The 23,230-nt window shown below is 40.5% G+C and overlaps 1 protein-coding gene across 2 annotated transcripts in view; it reads right to left on the bottom strand.

The window, feature by feature from the left end:
- Positions 1–23,230, bottom strand: part of kiaa1549la (KIAA1549-like a) — a 131,835-nt gene that overhangs the window by 21,347 nt on the left and 87,258 nt on the right. Inside the window, exons 10-14 of one of the 2 annotated variants that reach the window (XM_030731418.1) lie at positions 22,911–23,082; positions 19,379–19,539; positions 17,663–17,698; positions 10,825–11,018; positions 2,595–2,740 (exon numbers count right to left, since the gene is read on the bottom strand). In XM_030731418.1, the coding sequence (XP_030587278.1) occupies positions 2,595–2,740; positions 10,825–11,018; positions 17,663–17,698; positions 19,379–19,539; positions 22,911–23,082 (709 nt within the window). The remainder of the gene's footprint in view (positions 1–2,594; positions 2,741–10,824; positions 11,019–17,662; positions 17,699–19,378; positions 19,540–22,910; positions 23,083–23,230) is intronic. The other variant, XM_030731419.1, reaches the window with a different exon arrangement.

Below are 23,230 nucleotides of genomic sequence, written 5' to 3'. Positions count from 1 at the left end.
GTTTTTTTCTAATTGTACTGTCATGAACTTCAACATTTAACATGCTAACTGAGGCCTGCAGCGTCTGAGATGTAGCTTTTGGGTTCTGACCTTGGGTTGAATTTGGCAGCTGTCCTGAATGTTTTCCACTTATGAATAAGCTTCCTCACTGTAGCATGATGATTTCAATGCCCCCGTAACCCTTCCCAGATTTATGGGAAGATGCAATTGCTTCTCTCAGATCAGTGCTGATGCCTTTACTCCATGGCATTGTGTAAACACGGTACTAATGCTACAGATCTGCAAACTGCAGGTCACCAACCTGCTGATGATCAATCAATCAATGGGCATTTGATTATCAGCACATGGCTGCTACTTACCATCTTAATTCCTATGGACTAAATAAAAGTATACTTGGTTAGCAATACAGAAAAGGAGGAAAAAGGTGCCCTTAAACAGTTACGGTGTGTTTTTATGATTTACATAGTATACCAGCATTTTCCCCTTCCTTTTTTTTTCCCTAAAAAACACTCGTGCTGTCCATCTCCAGCTCTCTGCAATCACTAGTGAGAAAATGAAACAATTACTCATCTCCTCCTCTCCTCTGGGTATTCATTCATTGACTTGCATAAACACTATTAATCACCCAAATTGCTGTGAACATTACTTTGCTGATGCAAAAGAGATGTGAAAATCAGAGTGTCCCAGAATGTCACTGAACAGAAGCAATGTGGCAGAGAGATCGCTGAAGAGAGCAATGTTTTTGTAATCAATTCTGAAACTGCAGACCTGGGAAAAAAAACCAAAAAAAAAACTGAGCTGGTAATTTGCTGAACACGCCAAAGATGCAGTTCGTTTACTGCCACTACTGATTACAGGTAATGCAGATGAAAAGGTGCAGCCTATAATCTTGTGTCTGAAAAATATCTGGATTTGTTTTAATTGTGACGTCTATGGCGCTGGTGGTGCAGTTGAAGTTTTGCATTATGCTAGAAGCTGCAACTGCAGCCTCGGGCAACGATAAGAAGACCACAGAAGGTGGTAAGCTCGCTTTTTCTGACGCCTCCGTTTTTGTCATTTCCAGATTTGTCTTCAGTCCTAACTGACACTGACTCAAGTGGCTGAATAGATTTAGCCAAAGAGTAAATATAAAAAAAAATGAGAGTAGTTTCCAGGTCTGATAAGTGAAGGCAGTGTGAAACAGCCAGTGAAGGACATCATGGTGGCTGCGACCGTTTTTCATAGATGCAGCCAGATGTAACCGTGCATGTATGACAGATGTAGCACAAATTCAGGGGGCTTTGTGTATGTTTTTGCTCACATATAACACGTTTACTCACAAGACAAGCAGACTTATGCTAATTTTGGCTGTTTTGTGTTGTTTTGCTATAATGTCAATTTTAAAGTTGGCGAATTAAGTTAATAATAAGTGCATGTGCATCAATGTCACGGACAATTCTCCTCATTTTATAGCCATTAAAAGGTACCGTTGCTACCTAAATTAGTAATGCTTCCTCAGGATTTAATGACTTCTTCACATACTGTTCACTTGATGAAAAAAAAAGTGTAAAAGTTGAACAGTGTAAAAAGCAGCTAGAACACAACCTGGAAATCAAACTATTGCTCTAATTAGTGTCAGTAAATAGTTAATAAAATATCAATAAGCTTGTGCTCCTAGCTTTTAGTATTATAAGGCTTTAACAGGTACCTTATTAAAAAAGTGGCACTCCCAGCTACAAGTAACTTAATCATTTTAATAGTAATTCTATCAAAACTAGGCATTTAAATAGGTGTGTGTGTGTGTGTGTGTGTGTGTGTGTGTGTGTGTGTGTGTGTGTGTGTGTGTGTGTGTGTGTGTGTGTGTGTGTGTGTGTGTGTTTTTAATTGGTTGGGGAAAAAAAAAAACATGTTTTTGTAAATATCTGTTCGAGCACAACATCAAAAAGCTCAGTTTAAGTGATGGAGAAGGAAGACATCGAGGATTACAGCAAAGAACGTGCTGCGAGTTATATGGATTTTAATAACACCTAAAGTGATGCTATGGTGTCGCCTTCAGAGGTTTTACTCCAAAGTAAGTTGATGCAGTGCTTAAGGAACATGCACTGACTTTTATTGTTGTGCCACATGGGAATGAGGTAACAATGAGGTTACCTTAAATAGTAACATTTAAATGAAAATGCTTCTAACTAAACGAATATCCAATGTGTGCATATGTGACAGTATCTGCTGATTACATGTGCCGTCCCTGACGGTTACATGATGCTGCAGCAGGCTGACTCACTGTATGCATGAGTGTGTTTGTGCTTCATTAGTTTACAATAATTATCCTTTGGGTAAAACATCATAGCATGAGAATGTGTGGGTGGGCAGCCCGAGTATAATAAATGTGTGTGTATGAATTAGGTTTGTGGATGTGTGCAAGTTTTTGGTGATCAACACTTGTTTATTAGTGATGACAGACTTTATGATGGGCACTAACATAAGGAGGGACAGATTTTTTTTTTTTTCCCCTATCTGTCCATCCATGTGTCCTCCTCCTAATACCTTCTCTCCTTCCTCCTTCACTGGAATCATCTCATTCTTTGTCCCATCTATCTTTCCTTCCTCCTCCTCACCATTGGTGCCCCTCTTGTGTAGCTCCTCCTTGCCGTTCTTGCTGCTGCTGCCAGTCGCAGTCCTCCGGGCCGAGGAGCTCTTGCTGGTGTTCAGCTTCCCGGAGCCGTTACTCGACACCGAGCCATCCTCCTCACTTGGCAACCTCCTGTAGTAGCCATGGCAACAGAGAGAGGCAAAGGAGAGAAGAAAAGCAGAGGGGAGGGGAGCTTTGTGAGTTTGTGCACAAACAGGGCATCATTTCACAGTTATTACTGCCAACGCACTTTTAAAAAAATGTTAATGGATTAAAAAAAAAAAAAAGACACTTTACAAACCAAAAACATGTTGTGTGGTGTTTGTATGTGAGCGTGCATGTGTGTGTTGTAGTTTTATGACAATCATGGAGGGAAACTGGCAGCTTAGAGAGTTTATATGCAATTTAATTTGCCCTGAAAATGCCAGAAAAAGAGAAAAAAGATGAAAGGGAACTGCAGGTGAATAACCTTTGTAAAATTAAGCTAACTTTCAGGTAATATAGTTTAACTACAAGTCTCCCTCAGCTGGCACACAAGTGACATCATCAGTCGCAAATATAACGATGTATTAAAAAAATAAATAAATTATGGAGCCCCTCCCAGCTGTCATAGGATGAATCACAGGGTATACCCCGGACAGGGCTGACACAGAGAGACAGACGACCTTTCATGCTCACATTCACCAATGAACCTAACATGCGTGTCTTTGGGCTGCAGCACCAGAACACACAAATTCCACACAGAGTGGCTCCAGCCTGCCGCTGGATTCAAACCCAGAACCTTCTTGGAATGAGGCAAGAGTCCTAACCACTGCACCATTGTGCAGCCCAGATAAGCCATCAAGAAAATGGATAGATGGATGACATATGACAGCGCATCGACAAATAATATATGGAGATATTATTATACTTATAGATGTCCGGGTGCGATATTTAGAGTCGTAGTCATTCTAAAGAAAATGTAAAGATTTTTCCAAATATGTGATAAAGTATTTCTTTTCTTACATTAAATGATAGTGTGATGAAGAGCCTGGGGGTGATGCTGAATAACGCTAAAGCAATAAAGGTGAGTTAGTGACAATCAAGCCGGCCATGCTTGGCAATTTCATGACTTTGTCAGTTGAAGTGTGAAGATTGCAAAACTTTTTTTGTTCTGGGAAAGTTGAGTTTTGCACATGTAACAGTAAGATGGTCATTTGAGAATCAACCATAGGCTGAATATAAAAGAAGTACAGAGCCTCCCTCAAGCTTTTTGTCTCTTCTTTTCAGCCAGCTGTGACAAAAAGCAGGCTCGGCTAGCTAGTTCATTCATAAAGCATATACTGTAGGTGCAACATACATACCAGGTAATTACTGCAAAGTAACAGATTCTAACCCAGACTGGAGCACAAACCTCTATCACATACTTGACTCGAATTAGCTGAGGTGACGCCGAGCAGGCAGCTGCCACCTACAAGTGCTGTGTTTGCACACCTGTTTGCACACCTGTCAGTATAAGAGGCCGTACCTCTGGTTTTAAGCCTTGACAAAATCCAAACAGGTGAGTTATGAAAACATCCTGCAGTAATCCATCCAAAACAAATCAAATTTTCATGGGGATTTTCTGAAAAGTGAAACAGCATTTACAGTGACTTCAATAAAGTCACATTAGCAGATAACTAGACAAATTACATCACCTTGTACTTGTACACACTGTGAGTGTGCTTTTAGGGATAGTGATCAGGTTTGTGTTGAACACACCTTGAAAAAGAAAAAAAAAACATGCAACAGTCAAGGAAACGTGAAGGACAAGCAGAACAACGAGAAGCTGATTTTATTTTTATTTTTTTGGACAGCCTAGCTTACAGCCAAGGACCTTGATGGAAACAGGCCGGCAGAGATAGATTTCACACACAGAGTCATTTCCCTTTGCTTCAGAGGTCGTTACATTGACTACATTTATTTCCTGCCACAGCTGCAACCTTTACCATGACCTTAAACCAAGCAATGTCTTCGTTGTAGGGGCTTGCTTTCTGTCCCCAGAATGTAAAGTCGAGTCAGTGCATTAAACACCTTCATGTCTCTATGACATTAGTAACAAAATCACACGTAGACACACACACTCGACTCAAGGGGAGTCAGTAAAATCATGCATGAACATGTATGAACATGTATGAACAAAAAAACAGCACATATTTGGTTCATTCTACACACACAGACACACACACTATGTACAGGGTACACACACACACACACACACACATACAGCCTCGAGGCATGTAAGCCACAGCAGCTACACAACGTGACAGGCCTGTCTACAGGTGGTGCGAGATGCACCAATCAGCCAGAGCCGACAGTACAGAACCACAGGCAAGGCTAACATGCTGTCTGTGTGAACACACACACACACACTCGCGCACGCACACACACACAGTGTGGCCAGTGCTGTGTCCAGTGACTGGCCAAGTCAAAGTAAAAGTCATGTGGCATCAAGCAAAGAGCCGCAGGGGTGGAAGGAGAAACACAGTGTGTTCCACATAAATCTGTGAAGGCCATTGAGAGGAGCAGCTGAATCAATAATCACACTACCGAAAAGTGCCGTTCATCTCCCTCGCTCTTTGTGCCTCACAAACTGCAGCTCTCTGGAGGAGGAACTGAGCGGAATAAATGCTCCCCCCTATGAACCCATCCTACAATGTTGCCCCGTTAGCATTCAGACCGCGCCTTCCTCTTTCCTCACACAACAGAGCGCTCAGCGGGTAAAATAATCGCTGCTGTTGTTTTAGGTTTTAGACAAAGAACTGTTTTTAAAATGAAGCCGAAAATCATCACATCACCGTTTGTGCCAGGACAAAAGGTGACCGCAATTTACTCACTGCTGAAGAAAAACTGTCTTATTACAAAATCGCAACACTAAAACAAAACATCTGAATCAAAGTGCTTTTACTTCCCTCCTCCCACCTTCTGATTGGCTGCCCCTCGCTAACAGAGGGTTTAAACCACAGGCGAGTGGGCGGAGCATTGATGCTCACACTCAGAGCAGTGAGCCTGAGATGACTATTATTGGGGATATTTGCTCTCAGTGACATCATACAGAGCCAAGAGGAGAAAAAAAAAGAAGACTGAGACTGAGTGTTTGGAGCATCCAGAGATAGTCATGAACTGAAGTAACCATTTCAAATTAACTCTCAATCAAATGTTGCATTAAAAAAAAAAAGCAACAACACACGTTTACTTTCTTCCTTGCAGTACGGGGCTGCAGGGACTACTACATCTACCCATTTCTGATACCACAACCAGTTTTGGCCGGGGAGAGCATCGATGAATTTGAAATGCACACACAAGATGGAAGCCCACTGGGATGCAGTGTTATCCATAACGTGTGCGCTGCTTTCTGCTAAAAACCTTAGCAATGCAGCTTAGTCATGCAGCTCTTCATCTATCAGTGACAATGCAAGTCATTAGCATACGGCATCTCAGTTTACTGTTCAACAGTAAACGCCCGAGTTTTAAATCTAGACAGTGTGTGTGTGTGTGTGTGCGCCTGTGTGTGTGAATGAGGGAGTGATTTCAGACAGTCTTGTTTTCTCCGCTGCCTGAAGCCCTTTCTTTATCACCCTTTTCCTCTGAATGAAGCACAACACCTGGCTCTGCCTGAGTACAGACCACAAGGCACAACAATGAACACATTCTTTGCTGCTGTTTCGGTATGAAATCCGTTGCACCCCACACTGCACTGGTTAGACAGTGAGATATGTAATTAGTGTGCACCCAGGTGGTGGAATAATCTATGTTACCTTCTTTGAAAGTGTGTGTGCAGGTTGGTAAAGCTGATTATCAAACTACGCCGGTTCTTCCAGCACTTTACGCCGTCATCACCGTTACACAGAATGGCTCCGTCTCGCTTGGCTACAGCCAGGGTTATAAATATACATGTGTTTATCATCCTTGAGAGGCAGAGCACAACTAATCCCACCCCCATTCATTTTCATCTAGTGGTGTATGAATGCGAAGCTCTGTCTTGTGTGCATTTCTGTGCATTTGCATTAAAGTGAAAGGAGGCGTGATGCATCTCATTTATGACTCCCAAACTTCCTTAAGGGGAAGCTGTCGCAACTAATTGTAGGAGGGTGTGTGGGTGCAGCTTGTAGTAGAGAAATGTTTGGGGATGGAAACGTTTACAAAAGGAACAGTTTTTATCATTCACATCTAAATCTTTTCAGTGTTTATGCACAGAACAGATTATATCAGACATAATTCCAGTGAAATCTATTGGGAATAAGACCTTTTTGCACATTTTGGGACACGCATTTAAAAGACGTGATTCCGGCAGATGTTTGGAAATCAAATTCATCGCTGACGCATAAAAAGAGCGAGAAATAACGAGAACGATTGGAGCTGGAAACAAAAAAAAAAAAAGACTCTGTGAAATCCAGAGCAGAGACAAGTTGCATAAAACATGAAGATTAGCAGCAGACAAATGCAAAGTTAAATCACTCTGATTTGCAATCTTACATTATCAGAGAAATACAGTCAAGCACCCAGTAGATCTGTCTAATCCTCAGTAGCAGCCAAGTGGCTGAGGCCAAATGACCATCTGCTTAGCTCCATGTTTTGGTCATTACAGGGATTTCATTAGTTTGTCAGATTGGGGGTTTGTATCTGATCAGTCTGTCTCTTCCCATGAGCTCACATTTCCAAAAACACCACATAAATCTCAACTACACAGACCTCTAAAAACATCTAACATGCAGTATTTCACTCAACTTTAAGAACCACGCAGCACTGCTGCTTGCTTCTCATGGTGCAGTGCTTTGGTTATGTTTCTGAGTTTTAGTTCTTGCTTTCATTGTTATTTTTGTTTTGATTTTATTGTTATTTCAGTCTGCCCCGTGTTTCCCCGTCTGTGGGCTCCGGCCTCCTCTCTGGTTGTTCTCCAGGTTTTAGTCACGATCTTTGTGTTTTGTTTCTTTATTTTAGTTTTGTTTTAGAAATGAATATGAAAGAACATCAGTTCTTATATATTGCATATATGTATATAACTTAACATATATATATAATATTTGTTAAAAGCGCTACGCAAACTGGAAATGGAGACCGTTCGCCTTCAAAGTAAAAGTTGCACCTTTTGGTTGCAGTGATAAGATCCAGCTTTGACTTTGTCTCAGTTGCACTTTCTCAGAAAACAAAATTACTTTGCAATCAGCAGCTCAACTTCCACTCCTGACCTCACTACACCAGACTAGTACAGTGGTAATTCTTTTGTCTCCCCATCTTCTGAAATCAATCTGTATGCCAACTGTATGTGGCTAATAAAACTACATTTAGCCTAAATATCATCCACATGACCCAAAAGTTTGAGCAATACACTCAATGGTGTGTAGTAGACCAGAAGAACTATAAAAATAGAAGCACATAAACATGCATAGATTCTCTTTTTTTAATTATTAGATTTTTTTTTTTGCAGATATTTGCTTGTAGATAATTATCTGTGAACGACCTAATGAGCCCACATTACTGCAGCGGGAAGCCGTCCGACTCATGTCATTTAAGAATACGAGGAGAGACTTGACATTCATTAGTGTGGAGTTTGTATAAAATCCAATATTGGTCATTTTTGCTAATGAGAGGACACAGTTTCTCTGCTCATTAAAATGACAAGGAAATTATTCATCAAAAATAAAAAAGTATTTAAATAGGTGACTTTGGACTGCACTGCCTCCAATGGAGATGCCAAATATCTCACCAAATATCACCACCACCATTCCCCAGCAGCCATAATAAACAATCAATCAGACATAAACAGGCAGCAGTGCTTCAGATGGGCTCCATTCTTTTTTTACTCCCAAAATATGAGTGGGAATTATGAGCTCATACCACCACTGAACGTTTTGTGGGAACACACTGTGGTGCAGTCTCAGTCAGCAGCTTCTCCTTTGGTGCTTGTGGACAAGTTGATAACCAGGAGGGGAAAAAAAAGAAAGAGGAGGTGGAGGTCCAGTATTAGGAGGCCTTCTCTAAAAAAGTAAGCTTTAAGTCACTTTTTTTTTTTTTTTTTTTTAGTTTAAAAGGGTTGCTGCTAGTGTGTCAACTAATCTTAAGGAAATGTTGTTCAACTTTTTGGTTTTCAGACTTAACAACATGCACAAAGTCCTAAAAATCATCAGGAAACACAGGCATGCATAACAAGTTAAATCTATGTAAATTTGTCAAGATGAGCAGAAATCTCTTTGAAACACATCCGAGCCCTGAAAATGGAGTTTATAAATGAAAATAAAGCATCACCCATGTGAACAGGTCACAGATGTGCATTTAAGCAGGTCAGAAACAGTATAGATCCACAAGTAACCTGATATCAGAGAGAAGTCTTTCCGCTTTGAGCCTGAAACCAGGAAAATGGAGAAAAGGGACAGAAGAATGAATCAGACCTGTTTGTGTGCTGATTTTTTAAATAGGAGAAGCTGAGAATATTTATTTGAAAGCCATACAGAATCCTAGAGCGCCTCACTGCCTTATACTGCAGTATATGTATGAGTATATGTTGCCCTTACATACATAACACATACAGAACTGATACTACTTAGTTATTCATTTTTGACTGTGAGATACTTCAGTGTCTACTGGCCAACTTGTTTTTGCACACCTATAATGAGTCAGTTAAATATGCTGTGTGTGGCATCCCTTCCTTCACTGTTTAGACCTTGTTCATCAGTAAATGAAAGGCACAGTCATTTAAATTTAATTCCTGTTAATTCCCGTAAATCTTTTGTGTCACATCATGTGTCAGATAGGTGTTAGGCTGTTAACAGTTGAAAATTACTGGAGCAATTATTTATTCACACTTAAATGGCATCATCTGTATTTGTTTAGCAGCACACCTAACACCAGCATCAGACTCGGCTCGCTGAACTCCAGCGAAGCCTCGCGTATCCCTGCAGCCGCTCTTTCTGCTGCAAATACAAGTATCTTCTCTTCTTTTGTCTACGAGGAGCCTTTCGTTAACATTGGACTTAACTTGAAATCATCTCAATCTGTCAGAGTGTGCGCTGCTTACTCTGGGCTTCTCTCTGGCTTAGCTGTGATGCACAAACAAGCACTGATGTCTGGACTTGCTGAAAAGCTCCGGGTTTTGTCACGGCCTTGTTCACTGACTCAAACAGCTGCTCGAGAACTTTGTGCTTCCCCTTCACAAGGCTTCCAGCTGGGAACTGCATGCTTGTTATTTCAGCACTGTACCTGTGTACAATCCCAGCTTATACTGATGAATGAACAAAGACAGTTTTTCCTTTACATCCACATTGGTAATGAATTATGCATTATGATGCCTGCACTGTGATACGAGACACCTCCTCTCCTGGGTCTTGGTCTGTGACCGGGTCAAACTGCATTACTGTATAAAAGCAAACCAAATTTTCTCCCAGTCAGCTGTTGCAGTATTTTAAAGACAGAATTATTTAAATAATTAGAGTCATGTTTTAATAACTGTAACAGGGCCAAAACAGAGTTTTACAGGGGCAATGCTGCACTCAATAAATCTGTGAATACATTATAACAGAGAGTAGAGCTGAGCTCTGCGTCACAGCTGATCGAGCCTAATCCATAATTAGTGGACTTGTGTCAGCTGAAAGGTTAACGCAATATTATGCGATGCTTGGATCTTAACTCTTATCCTCATAAAATCAGTTGTGTTCATGAATTCAAATTGTAATGACAGTCATCATGACATTGAAACTAATGTATTTTAATGGTGACTGCAGTCAGTATGTTTTCCAGATCCTTCACCCTGGCAAAAAAACAGGTGGCAGTCACTGCACTGTAACCCCAACCACAAACAGAACCCAGTACACTGAACCAAAACCCTAATCATATTGATTTTAATCCCCCTACAAAAAAGAAGTGTAAAAATCTGTGATGTGTACGACTTTGAATTTGTGAGCAGCAAAATCAATTGCCCCACTACTGACCTCTCCAACCTCCAGATTTGGACTTTATCGCACTTTAAAAGTGAAAAATGTTCATTTAAGACTGTGAAATTTTGGAAAAACATGTGTAATCAGAGCTTTAGTTCTGTATATGTAATAGTAAACAATACACATTAAAAATGGAGTATGTTCACAGCTTCAAGAACTACAACTACATGAACTGCACAAATGTAGCATTTGTCAGTAAATGCACACCAAAATAAACTCAAGGTTTTTGCTGCTGATGTACATTAAAGCAGTGAGTAACTTTCTTACCCTCCTTTGTGTATGTCAGCAGACGGCGGCCTCTTATTGGCAGTCCCGTCCTGATGGACCTTCTTATCCAGTGACAGAGACAACGGAGCATCTCGCACAGGCAGCCCCAGCACCAGCGTCTCCTTAGTAACGGAGATGGCTTCATCACCGGTTCGACCCATGTGCTTCTTGGCATAATCGAAGCCCTGGACAGGCTGTTGGTGGAAAGAACAACACAAAAATGTTTCAGTTTGGATTTACTAGATTTTAGCTCCAGTCAGGGGGCTTTTTTTTTTTTAAGTTAAATCTAAGAAGATGAATCACAGTTTTGAGTCCTGATCTATTCCTCAGCAAAGCTCTTTTTATTTAATCTGCTGAGTTACTGGATTCATGGACCAAAAGCAGCTCGAGACATTAAAACAAACAATGGACATAAAGCACATGCAAAGACCTTCAAAAGGCAATACAACAGTTTTCCATATGCTGCACACAGCATACCTGATGAGAGGGAAATATTGTAAGTCAACATACTTTATAACTCACAATATTGCGCAATGAATGATTTATCAGCCACAGAATATGCAGAACTTAGCATGAATGAGCTCGACATCAAAAGAATAACTGAAAAATCAAAAGCACATTTTACAAACGTTATTGCAAAACACACTTTTGTGATAATTGCAGTGTATGAAAAACCCTCTACTGATACAAGGGGAAAAAAATCATGAAATATGGTGTAGGATACTTTGCCTGTGGTCAGTTATATTTATGAGGTGCTAACTTCAAACTTAGTACAAACAGTACCTCCAAATTATGAGGTAAAAAAGTATGACATACTAATTCAAGTTTTGTTATAGGGATCTATATGTTTTAGTCACAATTCTAACTGTAGCAATAGCATTTACATTATTAATAAGATAGTTTTCAGGTTAATCATACATTTATCAGAGATATTACATCAGGAAAGAGACATGACCTAAATGAATCCTGCAAAGAAATCTATGTTAGAATTATCAGAGTAAAAATAAAAATGGTTGGTGTAATGCCGCAGCATCAACAGAGCCAACAGGCAGCTGAAACAGGAAGAGTATTAGCCAATCGCATTGTTGCGCTCATGCATGCACACAGAAGGTGTTCCTGCCTGCTGTCATAGTAAAGATATACCTGAGTTTACGGTTTTGTGGCATCAGTTGCCCAAAGCATTGTTCAATTATAAGACACTGTTTAAGCTGATGTAAGCACTGAGGATCGAGTGGTCATTGAAGCCATGATGGTGGGTAACGCCTGCGTAGTAGAAGTATAACTTTAAAATTTATTTGGTGAAAAGCTGCCGCACTTTTGAAAAGGTTTTCATCAGATTTGACTGAAAATATCATCCATGCAGTTTTTATGTCATGGTACCCATAGATATTACATTTATGGCTCTTTTTACTATAATAACTCCATTTAAGGGACGTGCATATGCTCACTTTTACTCTGTGGATAAAGGTGTGATGTATGCAGACTATTCACAAAGCCAAACACTCGGTTAGACTTGCAGCACACGTTTATATTATATTATATAATATAATATAATATAATATATATATATATATATATATATATATATATATATATATATATATATAATATACACACACACACATACATACATACATATACACACACAGACAAACACACATATAAGATAACCTGAGAAAAGATGCAGGTTATCTTTTATATTTGGTATCACTTGGATTATTTATCTCGGGAGCCGTTTCATTTTCCTGAATTCTCACTCAGTGCTTCCTCTCTGAAAACGTAACATTAGGTCATTAAGCTTTAACCTTTTTTTTTTTTTTTTAGAACATGTGTGTTTAAATTGGCTCCTCGTGTAAACAACAGAATAGAGGATCAGTCTGGAGTGGATCTCTGTGGCACAAACACACCACTCTCATGCCTGGTGTAGCTATTTTTATTGATTATAGAGGATGCATAATGTTGCAGCATTAGCTCCATAATGCACACTGTCTATCCACAGGGTTAGTGTATTTTTACACTTTATCATCTGCTTAAATATTTCAGTTTCACAAGCTTGGCTACTGCAACTTTAAAAATATTCTGATTTTATGTTTTTCTTTTCTGATTCCTCCTCTGTGTGAATAGATAGGCTGGTAAACACCACGAATGCCCATTGCAGTCCATTGTAACCCCATAAAAAGCAAAAACCTTCAAAAACATTGAGCTTTTCATGCTAGTTGCAGCACTGAACAACCTGACATGTTCCTAACAGCCGACAGGACACGGTCTCCTGAATACTAAAGGAAAAAACTCCAGATATGTGAGATAAGTGTTGCTTCTATTTCAGATAAAAGTAATTGGATGGACATCCTTCCCTGAACCTTTTTTTTTTTAATCAGTCTCCAAACAGCAGAGCTGGTCTAATGAAAAGTTGAAAAATAAATAATAAAAAAAAGCTTAACAGCACCTTTGAAGTCGTGGTTTTTGGCATAAAGAGACAGAACATTAAAAGGAGGCGGCAGAAAAAAGCAGTCTGAAAAGCCTCCGAGGCCTGGACACAATCTTTGTGTTGCTAAATGCCTTTCAAATTAAGAAAAGGCATTTAGCAACACAAGAGGGAAAAAGGTGGGGGGGGGAGAAAAATTCAATTTAGGTTACGCAACGAAGCCGACCAAACCCTGATTTTTTTTTTCTTCCATTTTTGGTTGGAGTTTTTTTTTTTCACCCCTCTTCTATTTTGAGCAGCTCTAAAACGGGACGTCTAGTGCATTTGATGATGCATGCTAAATTCTGAGTGCGTGTGAGGTTAGGCAACGTGGGCATCCAGCTGACGGCGTTGTTAATAATTCATCAGTCATACACACCGCTGTGCCATCAGCGAGCTCCAACACGCACGGCTGTAGACGCGGTTTCGGGGAAAGCGATAGGAGCTGAGACGGAGCGAGCACACGTACACGCAGGAGGAGAGCGGTGGACCGTGGGCCCTCCCACCATGCCAGGAAAATATGGATTGAGTGCAACTTTGCACGCATATGCTATCCACTGAAGTGATGTATGTTGACAGTTGTGACTCTTTCATGTGAAAGATGTATGGAGAGTGCAAACGCCCATTTGCCTATGACACATGACGAGAAAAGAAAGGGCAACATGCGAGGTAGGAGAGGAGCAGTACGCAACGTGCGTTGTTCCAAATACTGTAGGTCCTTCCACAAGTATGCATATGGATTATTGAGGCGCAAACATAAGGCTTTGTGCCATGGTTGCTGAGCTGGCACTGAACTGCAGGTGATGGGTAATGTCATACATGATGACAGTATGTATTCTCAGAAATAGCAAAGCCAAAGGGGTGAAAAAGCTGGCTGACATTTCACCGCTCATATTTGCCTGCACTGCCTCACCATCAGTCTTTCTCTGTTCCTCTTTCAGGCGTCCTTCTTTTCTAATTGTCTCTGCCCCTTCTTCCTTTCTAGTCTCTCTCCTTTGCCACTCTCCCTGCCCTGTCATCTCTCTCCTCGTTTCCTACGTCCACCGACAGCGTGTTGACTTAACACATGGCCGTCTTTCATCTTGAGCAAGCTGCTCAGTTTAATGAAGACTTGAAGCTCGTGATATGGTGTGAGCCTCTGATCTCTGTCAGAGATGGCTGGTGCTTTTCTCCACAGCCATGTAGAATAGCACCAGAAGAGAGAAGAAGGAGGACAGGAGCACGAAGTCTGGGTCTCCTTTTACTCAAAAATGTCATGTGAAGTGACTCTGAGCATGACTCCACCAGATTATCCTTGTTTTTTTTTTTCCCTTCACTATCACACAGATGCTTCTCTTGTCTAATTTTAACTCAGAGCAATCCCCAACAGCAGCCTGATGAGGTGCAGCAGATGGATGAGATATGCTCTATTCCCCCTGTGGCCATATTGATTTAAATTCAGCTCTAGCAGGGCTGATGGAAGACGCACACCACAGAGATGCACTTAAAAAAAAAAAGTTTTAGAGACCGGATGCATTAGAAAAAGAAAAAAAAAAGTAAGGCTGGATTGCACATCAACAAGGTGCTGCACCGGTTAGATAAACTCCTTCTGGGGCCAGTTGAGGCATGATGCAGCAAAATGCAAAATACCTCCAGTCCTTTAAATGGCAGCCACTTGCATTGTACACTCACTGAACACCTTACAAATGAAAAATGGATTTCTTCTACTTTCGCTGATTCCACCTCTATTATACTCCGCACGGAGCCCAGCCATCTGAGGCTTTCACGGGTATACAAGGCGGCGCAGAGGGAGGAAAAGCCATTTTGAAGAATGTTCCGGCTGCACAGCAGAGTGATAAAGTGAGAAGGAAGCAGCAGAATCCCTCTTTAATGCTTAAACACACATGCAGACCTAATATAAGGCACAGTATTGATCAGCAGCTTTAGCACAGTTGCACACAGGAGATCAACTTGATGGAGTCTGTTTGGCATTCAGATGACTTAAGAGAGCACACACCTGAGCTGGCTTTGCACACAGACTCCATTTACACCTGAAATTAGTGTGGGATTTATACTGCGATATCCCGTGGAGATTTGGAAAAATTCAAGGTGTATACACAATGCATTAAAACTAGAGCACGTTGTAGACGGCTGAAATCAGATCCCAGCCAGGTGTAAATGCAATGTGCAAGGTGTGACCACAAAAAATATCCAGCCAGTAACCGTCAACTCTTCTGCTCTTTGTTTTATCTTAGGCTGCCCAGCTTGAAGCACTTGAGACATTTAAACTTAAAATCTAAGCTTTTAAAGTACCCATATAGGGATTTACAGCTTACCTACAGTCAGCCATGGACAGGACTAGGTACCATCAAGAGTGTGTTTTTTTTCCACTTGGAGTGGCCATGAGGGCTTATTCTGTGCAAAAATATGGTCTAAAACTCAACCAAAGCCAGAATTAAAAGTTTTCAAGCCAAATTAATCAAATGAAGCAGCTGTCTTTTCACTATACAATTGCCTTTTGTGCCTCAAGAAGACACCGTCAGTGGGGAAACACACTGAGGGAACTTGGTACTACTATAACGCGCTCTGCAGGATTGGCTAGTTTGTTAATCTCAGTAAAGCCCACCCTACTCTAGCCTCCTTTTTTACTCTAATGGGGACTTTTCAGGAGGAATTGAAGCCAGTGACTGAGGTCATGAAGTCATCAGCTGGGATGCTAGCTTTGACTAGTGAGCAAGACGACAAGGACACCCACCTGTAAGCAAAAGTTAAACTATTTAAACCGGTGAGTTAAAACTCCCCTTTATTCAGATATCATTAAAGTGATTATAGAATCCGAATCTGGTTTTTGCACCAGTCCATGTAAACATGTATTGTTGCTGTAAAGCCGGGCAGCTTGTGGAGCCTTGAGTTGCCATTTAAAGACCTTCAGTTTTTGGCACTTCATCGTTAGCGTTACTCCTCAGCCCTGGAGGTTGCCGCTTGATTGCACAGAACAAGCACTGCACGCCATTCTCTCTTTTTCCATTTCTTCTAACATCTGGCCCTCTCTTACGTAAGGAAAAAACAACACCAGTACTTAAAGTAGACTACAGTGGACAGTGCACATGTCCACATGTGAGAATTACATGTTTTTTTAAAAAGTGTTTAACTCTAGTTTTAAGTTCTCAAACCGAATCCATGTTAAATATTTATCTCATTTGTTTAATGCACGTCTTGCTCGGGTTTCAGAGAGGGTAAATATAGTGGTTGTAGCTTCGCGGCACCGCTTATGAAACCTCATATTTTGGGACTCTTTAATATTTCATGCACTCTCTCTTGTGAAACACAACATTAAATGTTTACAAACACTTTGGAAAGCAAACAAACCTTGAAACCGGAAAGTGTAAATGTTAATATAATACTAAAAGGAGTGGAAAACACACAAACACAACATGTACATTTCTTTCCCGAGGTGTTTACGCCCTGCTGTGCTGTGTACCAGCTCCTTGTCCCACCAAAAAAATATCCCGCCTATCCATCCCTTGCATCCACCCTTCCCTCGGCTCACGTTGCATCTCGAGGGATGACGATGACGAGAAAGGCAGGATCAAAATAACTTGCTGACATGCTCCACCACAGCAACACCAGACACGCTGACGGCCTCTGCACAGCTCTTTGTCATTTAAAGCGTTTTTTAAAGCATCTTTTTCTGTTGACCACTGCTGCTCTGCTTTGAGTCCATGATCATATAATTTGGTGGAAAACCACATATAAAAAAAGAAATGGGTTGGAGGTCTGTGTGCAGGAATCCTGCTGAGACACTGCAGGATGTGAGCAGGATAAAAAGACTGCTTTGAAAGGGAATGGCAAAAAAGCGGTCTAGGCTGATGACACAAGCTTGTGTCACTCTTTATGGATGCTACAAAATAAAAATAGATTGGTTTGGTTCACAGATGTCGAGCTTCCTTTTTGCAATTCAAATTTACGGGGCCTGGTGAAAAATGGGTTCTTCAGGCCGGCGGTATTGAGCTCATTTGGCTGTTTTTACGAGCCAGCGTCTCCTTGTTAATTCAGTCCATCGACTCAAACCTAAACCATTTAAATCTTGAGGAACCTGCTTTAGATTTTCACACCCCTAGCTACATTTTTTTTCTTTACCTGTTCTCATTGCCCTCCTCCACCCTCCTATTGATCACCCATAGCCAATGAGAATGGTGGAAAAAGTCATGTCCACAGAACAGCAGCCACATGCAAGAATTTACCCAGCAACAACGACACGAAGAGCACAGAGCGAGCAGCCAATAAAGCAGTTATATAATCAAACCTATTGGTCAGTGAAAATAACATTAACTCATTCATTCATCCACTGACTGTCAGTCAGTTATTACACCTAACAGGTGTTTCAGTGAATACCTGGTGGTGGTAACTGCCCTCCCTTCGATATGAAGTCTAAACAGGGAAGAGAGGGACATGGTCAGGAAAGGGTTAATACAGAATAGAATAGAATAGAATAGAATAGAATAGAATAGAATAGAGGTGGATATGGCAGGAAGGATTGCATCAAATGTTCCAGTTTTGCCTATCATTCTTATCTGTGTTAATATTGTGTATGATCAAATAAGCTGAACACTATTTTAAGCTGAAGATAATTAAACAGCTGCTGCTGTGGTGAGTTTTACCTGCTGCAAGGACAGTAAATGTTGAATTTAGTCAAAGAAAAAACACAATTTAATTAGTGTTTAAAGTGGACCTATTATTCTTATTCTGTGTTCTTCTTATTGCACGCCTCACAGTTCAAAATAATCCTTATTTATCTTTCAGAAACAAGCCATTTCAGATCATCTCCCTTTTACGGGGCAGTCCACTTATTAAAGGTAGGCAGAGATTTATTCCTGAGATGACCATATTAGGGATATCAGCCCATTCTGACATCATACAGAGCCAAGAGTAGAAGAAGCTGTAAGCTACGGTTGGTCAAACAGTAGACGGTAAACGTCTTACACATCTTGTCCTCCTAGCACCGTTTACAAACCTTTTTCCTGGTTCAGTTTTGGAAACTGAACTTGCTATTGTTTTGCTCACACTTAACAACATTTACAAGCATGTAAACATTTGGTTTCATCCAATAAAGGGGTTTTTATAATCCCTTACAATTTGGTGGGCACAGCAGAATTGATAGGACTGATCGAGCAGCCGGCGTTATCCTTTAATGCCTGTCGCTTATTGTGGTACAAATGGGCTGCAACTGATTCAAATAATGGAAATGATCTGCAGCCTTTTCCCAGTAACTCTGTGAGTCAGTTAGCTTTATTTTTGGTTGTGAAATGTGAACATGGTTAGGTGTGATTAAATTCACTTAATATTTACAGCCAGCCATGTTCCAAAGGGCAGCTTTGGTCGTTGCATGTGCTGGAGTGGAGATTTAACGGTGACATCAAATTTAAAAATCGATTTTAAGATGATGGAATTCTGAAACGCAAGCATTTTCAGAAGAAATAAGGCTGGCAGGCTTATTGCTGGTTTAGCACTTAACTGACTGCAGTGACACCAGCAGCTGTTGTTCTGGCAACAACCTGACCCGATCAAACCCAGCTGGTAGCAATCCATAACAAACATGCCCATTTCAAATGATTGACTTTTACTTAACCTCACTTTGGCTCGTGTTGGGCGAATGCTATTATTGTGAAAGGGCCAACATTACCCTAAGGTCCACTTCCAGCACAACGGGGCCTGCCCATTTCCTTTTAGTCATTTGCTCTTTGCAGCATGCATGATTAGCAATAACCATGGGCTATCGGGCAGTGAGAAAACAAATGAGTAATACTGGGACAGATGGGATTCATTTTTCTGACCTGAAGGAACGGCTTAACACACTCGTTACTCTGTGCAATTTGTCACTCATAACAGGGTTATGTAATCTTGTAGAAGATCCAGTTTCTGGGATTGGGATTTGTGAAAGCGAAGCAGTGACATTTGAATATTTTGGGGTCATTTGTCCTCTTCTGCTATAAATGCTGCGACTCAACTGTTGCAGTATTTAAAGCAGAAGAGGAGAAAGAAGCAGAACCAGGAGCAAAGGGAGAGGAAAAGAAGACGGATACAAACATAAAGGCAGGGATAAAGTTTTACCTTGGAACGAGTTTTAAAGGTCCTGAAGGCGCCCGTTTTGAAAAGGACCCTATTCCTCTTACACAGAATGAAGGCCACCATCCCAATCACCACCATCAATAAGAAGAGAGGCGTCAGAACGGCCATGATCCACAGGTTGCTGGGCGGTGTCTTTACCACAGCTACGCACAAACACAAATGGGTTCAGGCATTAGCAAACAATACACTGTATAACAAGTTAATTAAACATCTTTACGAGAGCTGTTAGGCAAACAGCAGTTTTCCCAAGTGCCTCATTAAAGTCAACTTATTATTCTCTTTTCCAGCTCCATATTTTTATTCTTGGACTCTACTAGAGTGGCTTGGCATGGTTCACAGCTCAAAATAATCCTTACTTAGCTTATGCTGGGCCTTGATGCAGCCCCCCCTTTGCTTAGCCACTGCCTGAAACAAGCCATTTAAGCTCCTCTCCCTTAAAAGGCAACATTTTTATCATTGGCTCCGCTGCACAATCAAAAGATCTGAACAGCAGGTGGGTGTGGTTTCTACGCCAGAGCCAGAAGTTTTAAAAGAAAGGGACACGGCACTGAATTACACTCTACAGTCAAAGCTGTCTGCCAGAGATGAACATATTAAGAATATCCCCACTTTATGACACCATGACAATCCAAGAGATTGAAAAGCTGGCTGACAGGGATTACTGTCACATATGCTGAACTCATTATTTGAAACTTTGGGCATGTTTAATTTGAGCATCACCCAGTGGAACAGTGAATACCTGACAATAGGTCCCCTTTCATATTCTCATGAAGTTATTACTTTAAATTTATAATCACATATCAGAGTCAGGAAACAACTCTTGACACTTTTAACCCAGTAATTTGTTTTCATGTATTCCATTTAAAAAAAAAAAAAAGTTTGCCAGAGTTTTTAACTACTAACTTATTTCTCTGAGCGTCTCTGCCACAGAGCAGTTTGCCAAAGGGATGTGTTTCCATTACAAGGATTAATGCAGATGGGTTCCACTGAGACCAGGAAAGCAAACTAAATGAATTTTACAAGAACACCGTGTTCAGCTCCGTGTCCCAACGCTGTTATGAGGAACTGTGAAGGGCACTCATGGTTGTTGGTGCCTTTCCAGAGTCTGTAACATTTGGGGGGGGCGGGGGGATATCTGATTACCACCTCCTCATGATTTCAAAAATCCTGTTATTTGTTATTTTATTTGTATTTTCTTCAAAGCTTTATTAAATGCACTGGGTCACAGTGAGCCAACACTGCTATGCCTGAGTTTAGCAGATCAGTCTAAGTAATGGCTACTGAATGAGAAATATACTCTGTGAGTTGATTCTGCATCTATAATATCTCACACAGACAAAACTTGTGTTAATATTCAAAGAAAAAAAAAAAGAAGAGGTCCACATAATTAATTTCTCTCAATTTTATGCTAATTAATTCTAAATTTTTGAATAAAATCTGCAAGTGTTTGAACAAATGGCAGCAGATCTTTCTCACACCAGACGTTCTGACTTGTCACAGCAGGAAAAAGCACTTAATGAAACATTAATAACTTAATGGAGTCATCTTTCACTCTCTCCCATGAAGTGATCCAGGAAGCCATGACAGGGAGCCAGCGTGCATGATAGCAGGATCGCTCCAAAGTGAAATTTTAATCTGTCTACAGTGCAAAAACATTAATAGTTTAAACTGTGTATTTTGATACCACATTTCAACCTCATTAAATTATGCATTCATTTAGAATCATTACGTCAAGGATTACAAACAAAATGGTTTCAGAGTAACAGGAATACTTTGGCATTTTGGGAAATATGCTGACTTGTCTTTCTGTGACTAAGTTTGTTTACAGCGGTTTGCTTTGTCGGCATTTAACTGGTAAATAAATCAAAATTTAGTAAATTACAGCAGTCTGAGGGGCATTTACCACTAGCAATTACTAAGCAGGTAACTACAGAGAAAGTACAGCTGAAATTCCTGCTTGTAAAACCAGATTTTCAACTTGGTGAACACACAGTTTTTAACAGCTGTTTTATTTACAGGCTGCGAAGTCTGTGTTCACCTGTGCCAGAAAGTGAAACCTCCACATCCATTTGCAGTGACAAAAATCCCACAAACGCAGCAAATACCAAGAAAACCCAGCAATCATCATCTTCTTGTCAGACGTGGTCACAGCACAATGGCAAAAGCTGCACCATAGCATGATAGATGTTGATGTTACCATGTAGAAGAGAAGTCTAGTCAGGCTATCTCATACAAAGTCAGAAATATGAAGCAAATTATGAAGGCATTAAACCACATATCTTTATTATTTTTAAACAACATTTGAGTGACGATGCACACTTCTCTTCTTCACATACACAGACCAGTATTACTGGAGTCTGTTTTATAAAAATATGAGCAACACTTTCAAGTTATTTACATTTATATACATCTAAATTCTGTCTTGTTTGTTGTATGGTGAACTTAACATATCTGACCATTACAGCTATTGCCTGTCTCCCCCCAGTGACTCCAGTATTCTAAACCCTCTGATGAAAGCTCAGTACGATTAGAAATGAGCCCCTGAGTATGAGTCAGTCCTTCTGCCTGCGGTTTCTTCCTGTTAAAAGGGAGTTTTTCCTGCACACTGTCACCAGGTGCTGCTCACAGGGAGTTGTCTGATTGTTGGCGTTTTCTTTGTATTATTGTAGGGTCTTTACCTTACAAAATAAAGTACCTTGAGGTGACTGTTGCTGTGATTTGGTGCTTTATAAATAAAACTGAATTGAATTGAACTGAACTGAATTAATTGCAAAAGGAAAGATAGCCAAGGAAGGAGAACCTTCTAGCAATTCTATAGTTCACCAATTAACAAAAAAGTCCTTCCACTGAAGGCTCAATTCTTTTTTTTTTTTTTTACATTACACAGATTCAAGTATTTTATAGCTAATGTTATTGTTATAATCCAAGTGTGCAAAATGAAGCAAAGTGAAAGTCGCAATACTGCAGTTATCAAAGTGGCCACATGAGGCTGGCTCCAGAAATGAGTCAGTCTCCACAAAATGCTCAAATTTACAGCAATCAGAAGCATGTTTTGCAGCCTGGTACAAATAACAGTTTTGATCTTTATAACTAATATCACCTTTCATAAAAACTATATGGTGGGTGAATTTATAACTCACATGTTTGGGACAGGGCAGTTTTTAACTGGAGAACCTGCTGGGCCTAACCTCCATCCAGTTTATGAATGAAGTCTGCTGATTACATTTAGTAGCTTTAGCTCATATATGGTCACTTCTGGCTACAAAAATCAACATGCTTGTGGCCAAAACACAAATGCTGAGGCTTCACAATCACCAGAACTCACTGAGTGACATCACGGCGCCTACATCCATCTTTTATATACAGTCTATGGTTACTGTGATTTCATTGCAGTAAAATTGTTTCTATGCATGCTGACACTACTGTCTCTCCTGTGTGTGATTTGCCAGGTCCCTGACATTCATGATATATGACAATGTAATTCAACACTGGCAGAGTATGATAAGAAACTTACGTTCAGCCTGGACTTGTACAAAGTATCCCAGGGTCAAAGCCATTGTCTGGGAGTCCAGACTGCTGAGTGTCTTAGCAGCTGTGGTTCCAAAGATGGGTGCTCCATTCAGCTGGGTGTAGTAAGTCATCTCTGCTGGGTTCTTGGGACCAGGAAGTCGACGCATGCTTACCATCTGCAGGAGAAGAGTGTGGATGGCATAAAAAATACACTGCCGACACATAAATAATGCTTGAGGAATTTGAAAAAAGAAGGTTTTTAGCCCAATTTATTTAAATATGTAGCATATTTATAAAACATATTCTATGGCAAGATCTGACATA

This window comes from Archocentrus centrarchus, chromosome 6, assembly GCF_007364275.1.
Source record: "Archocentrus centrarchus isolate MPI-CPG fArcCen1 chromosome 6, fArcCen1, whole genome shotgun sequence".
Taxonomy (NCBI): Eukaryota; Metazoa; Chordata; class Actinopteri; order Cichliformes; family Cichlidae; genus Archocentrus; species Archocentrus centrarchus.
Note: the sequence above shows the minus strand (reverse complement) of the source record. Positions and strands in the feature narration are given on the sequence as shown.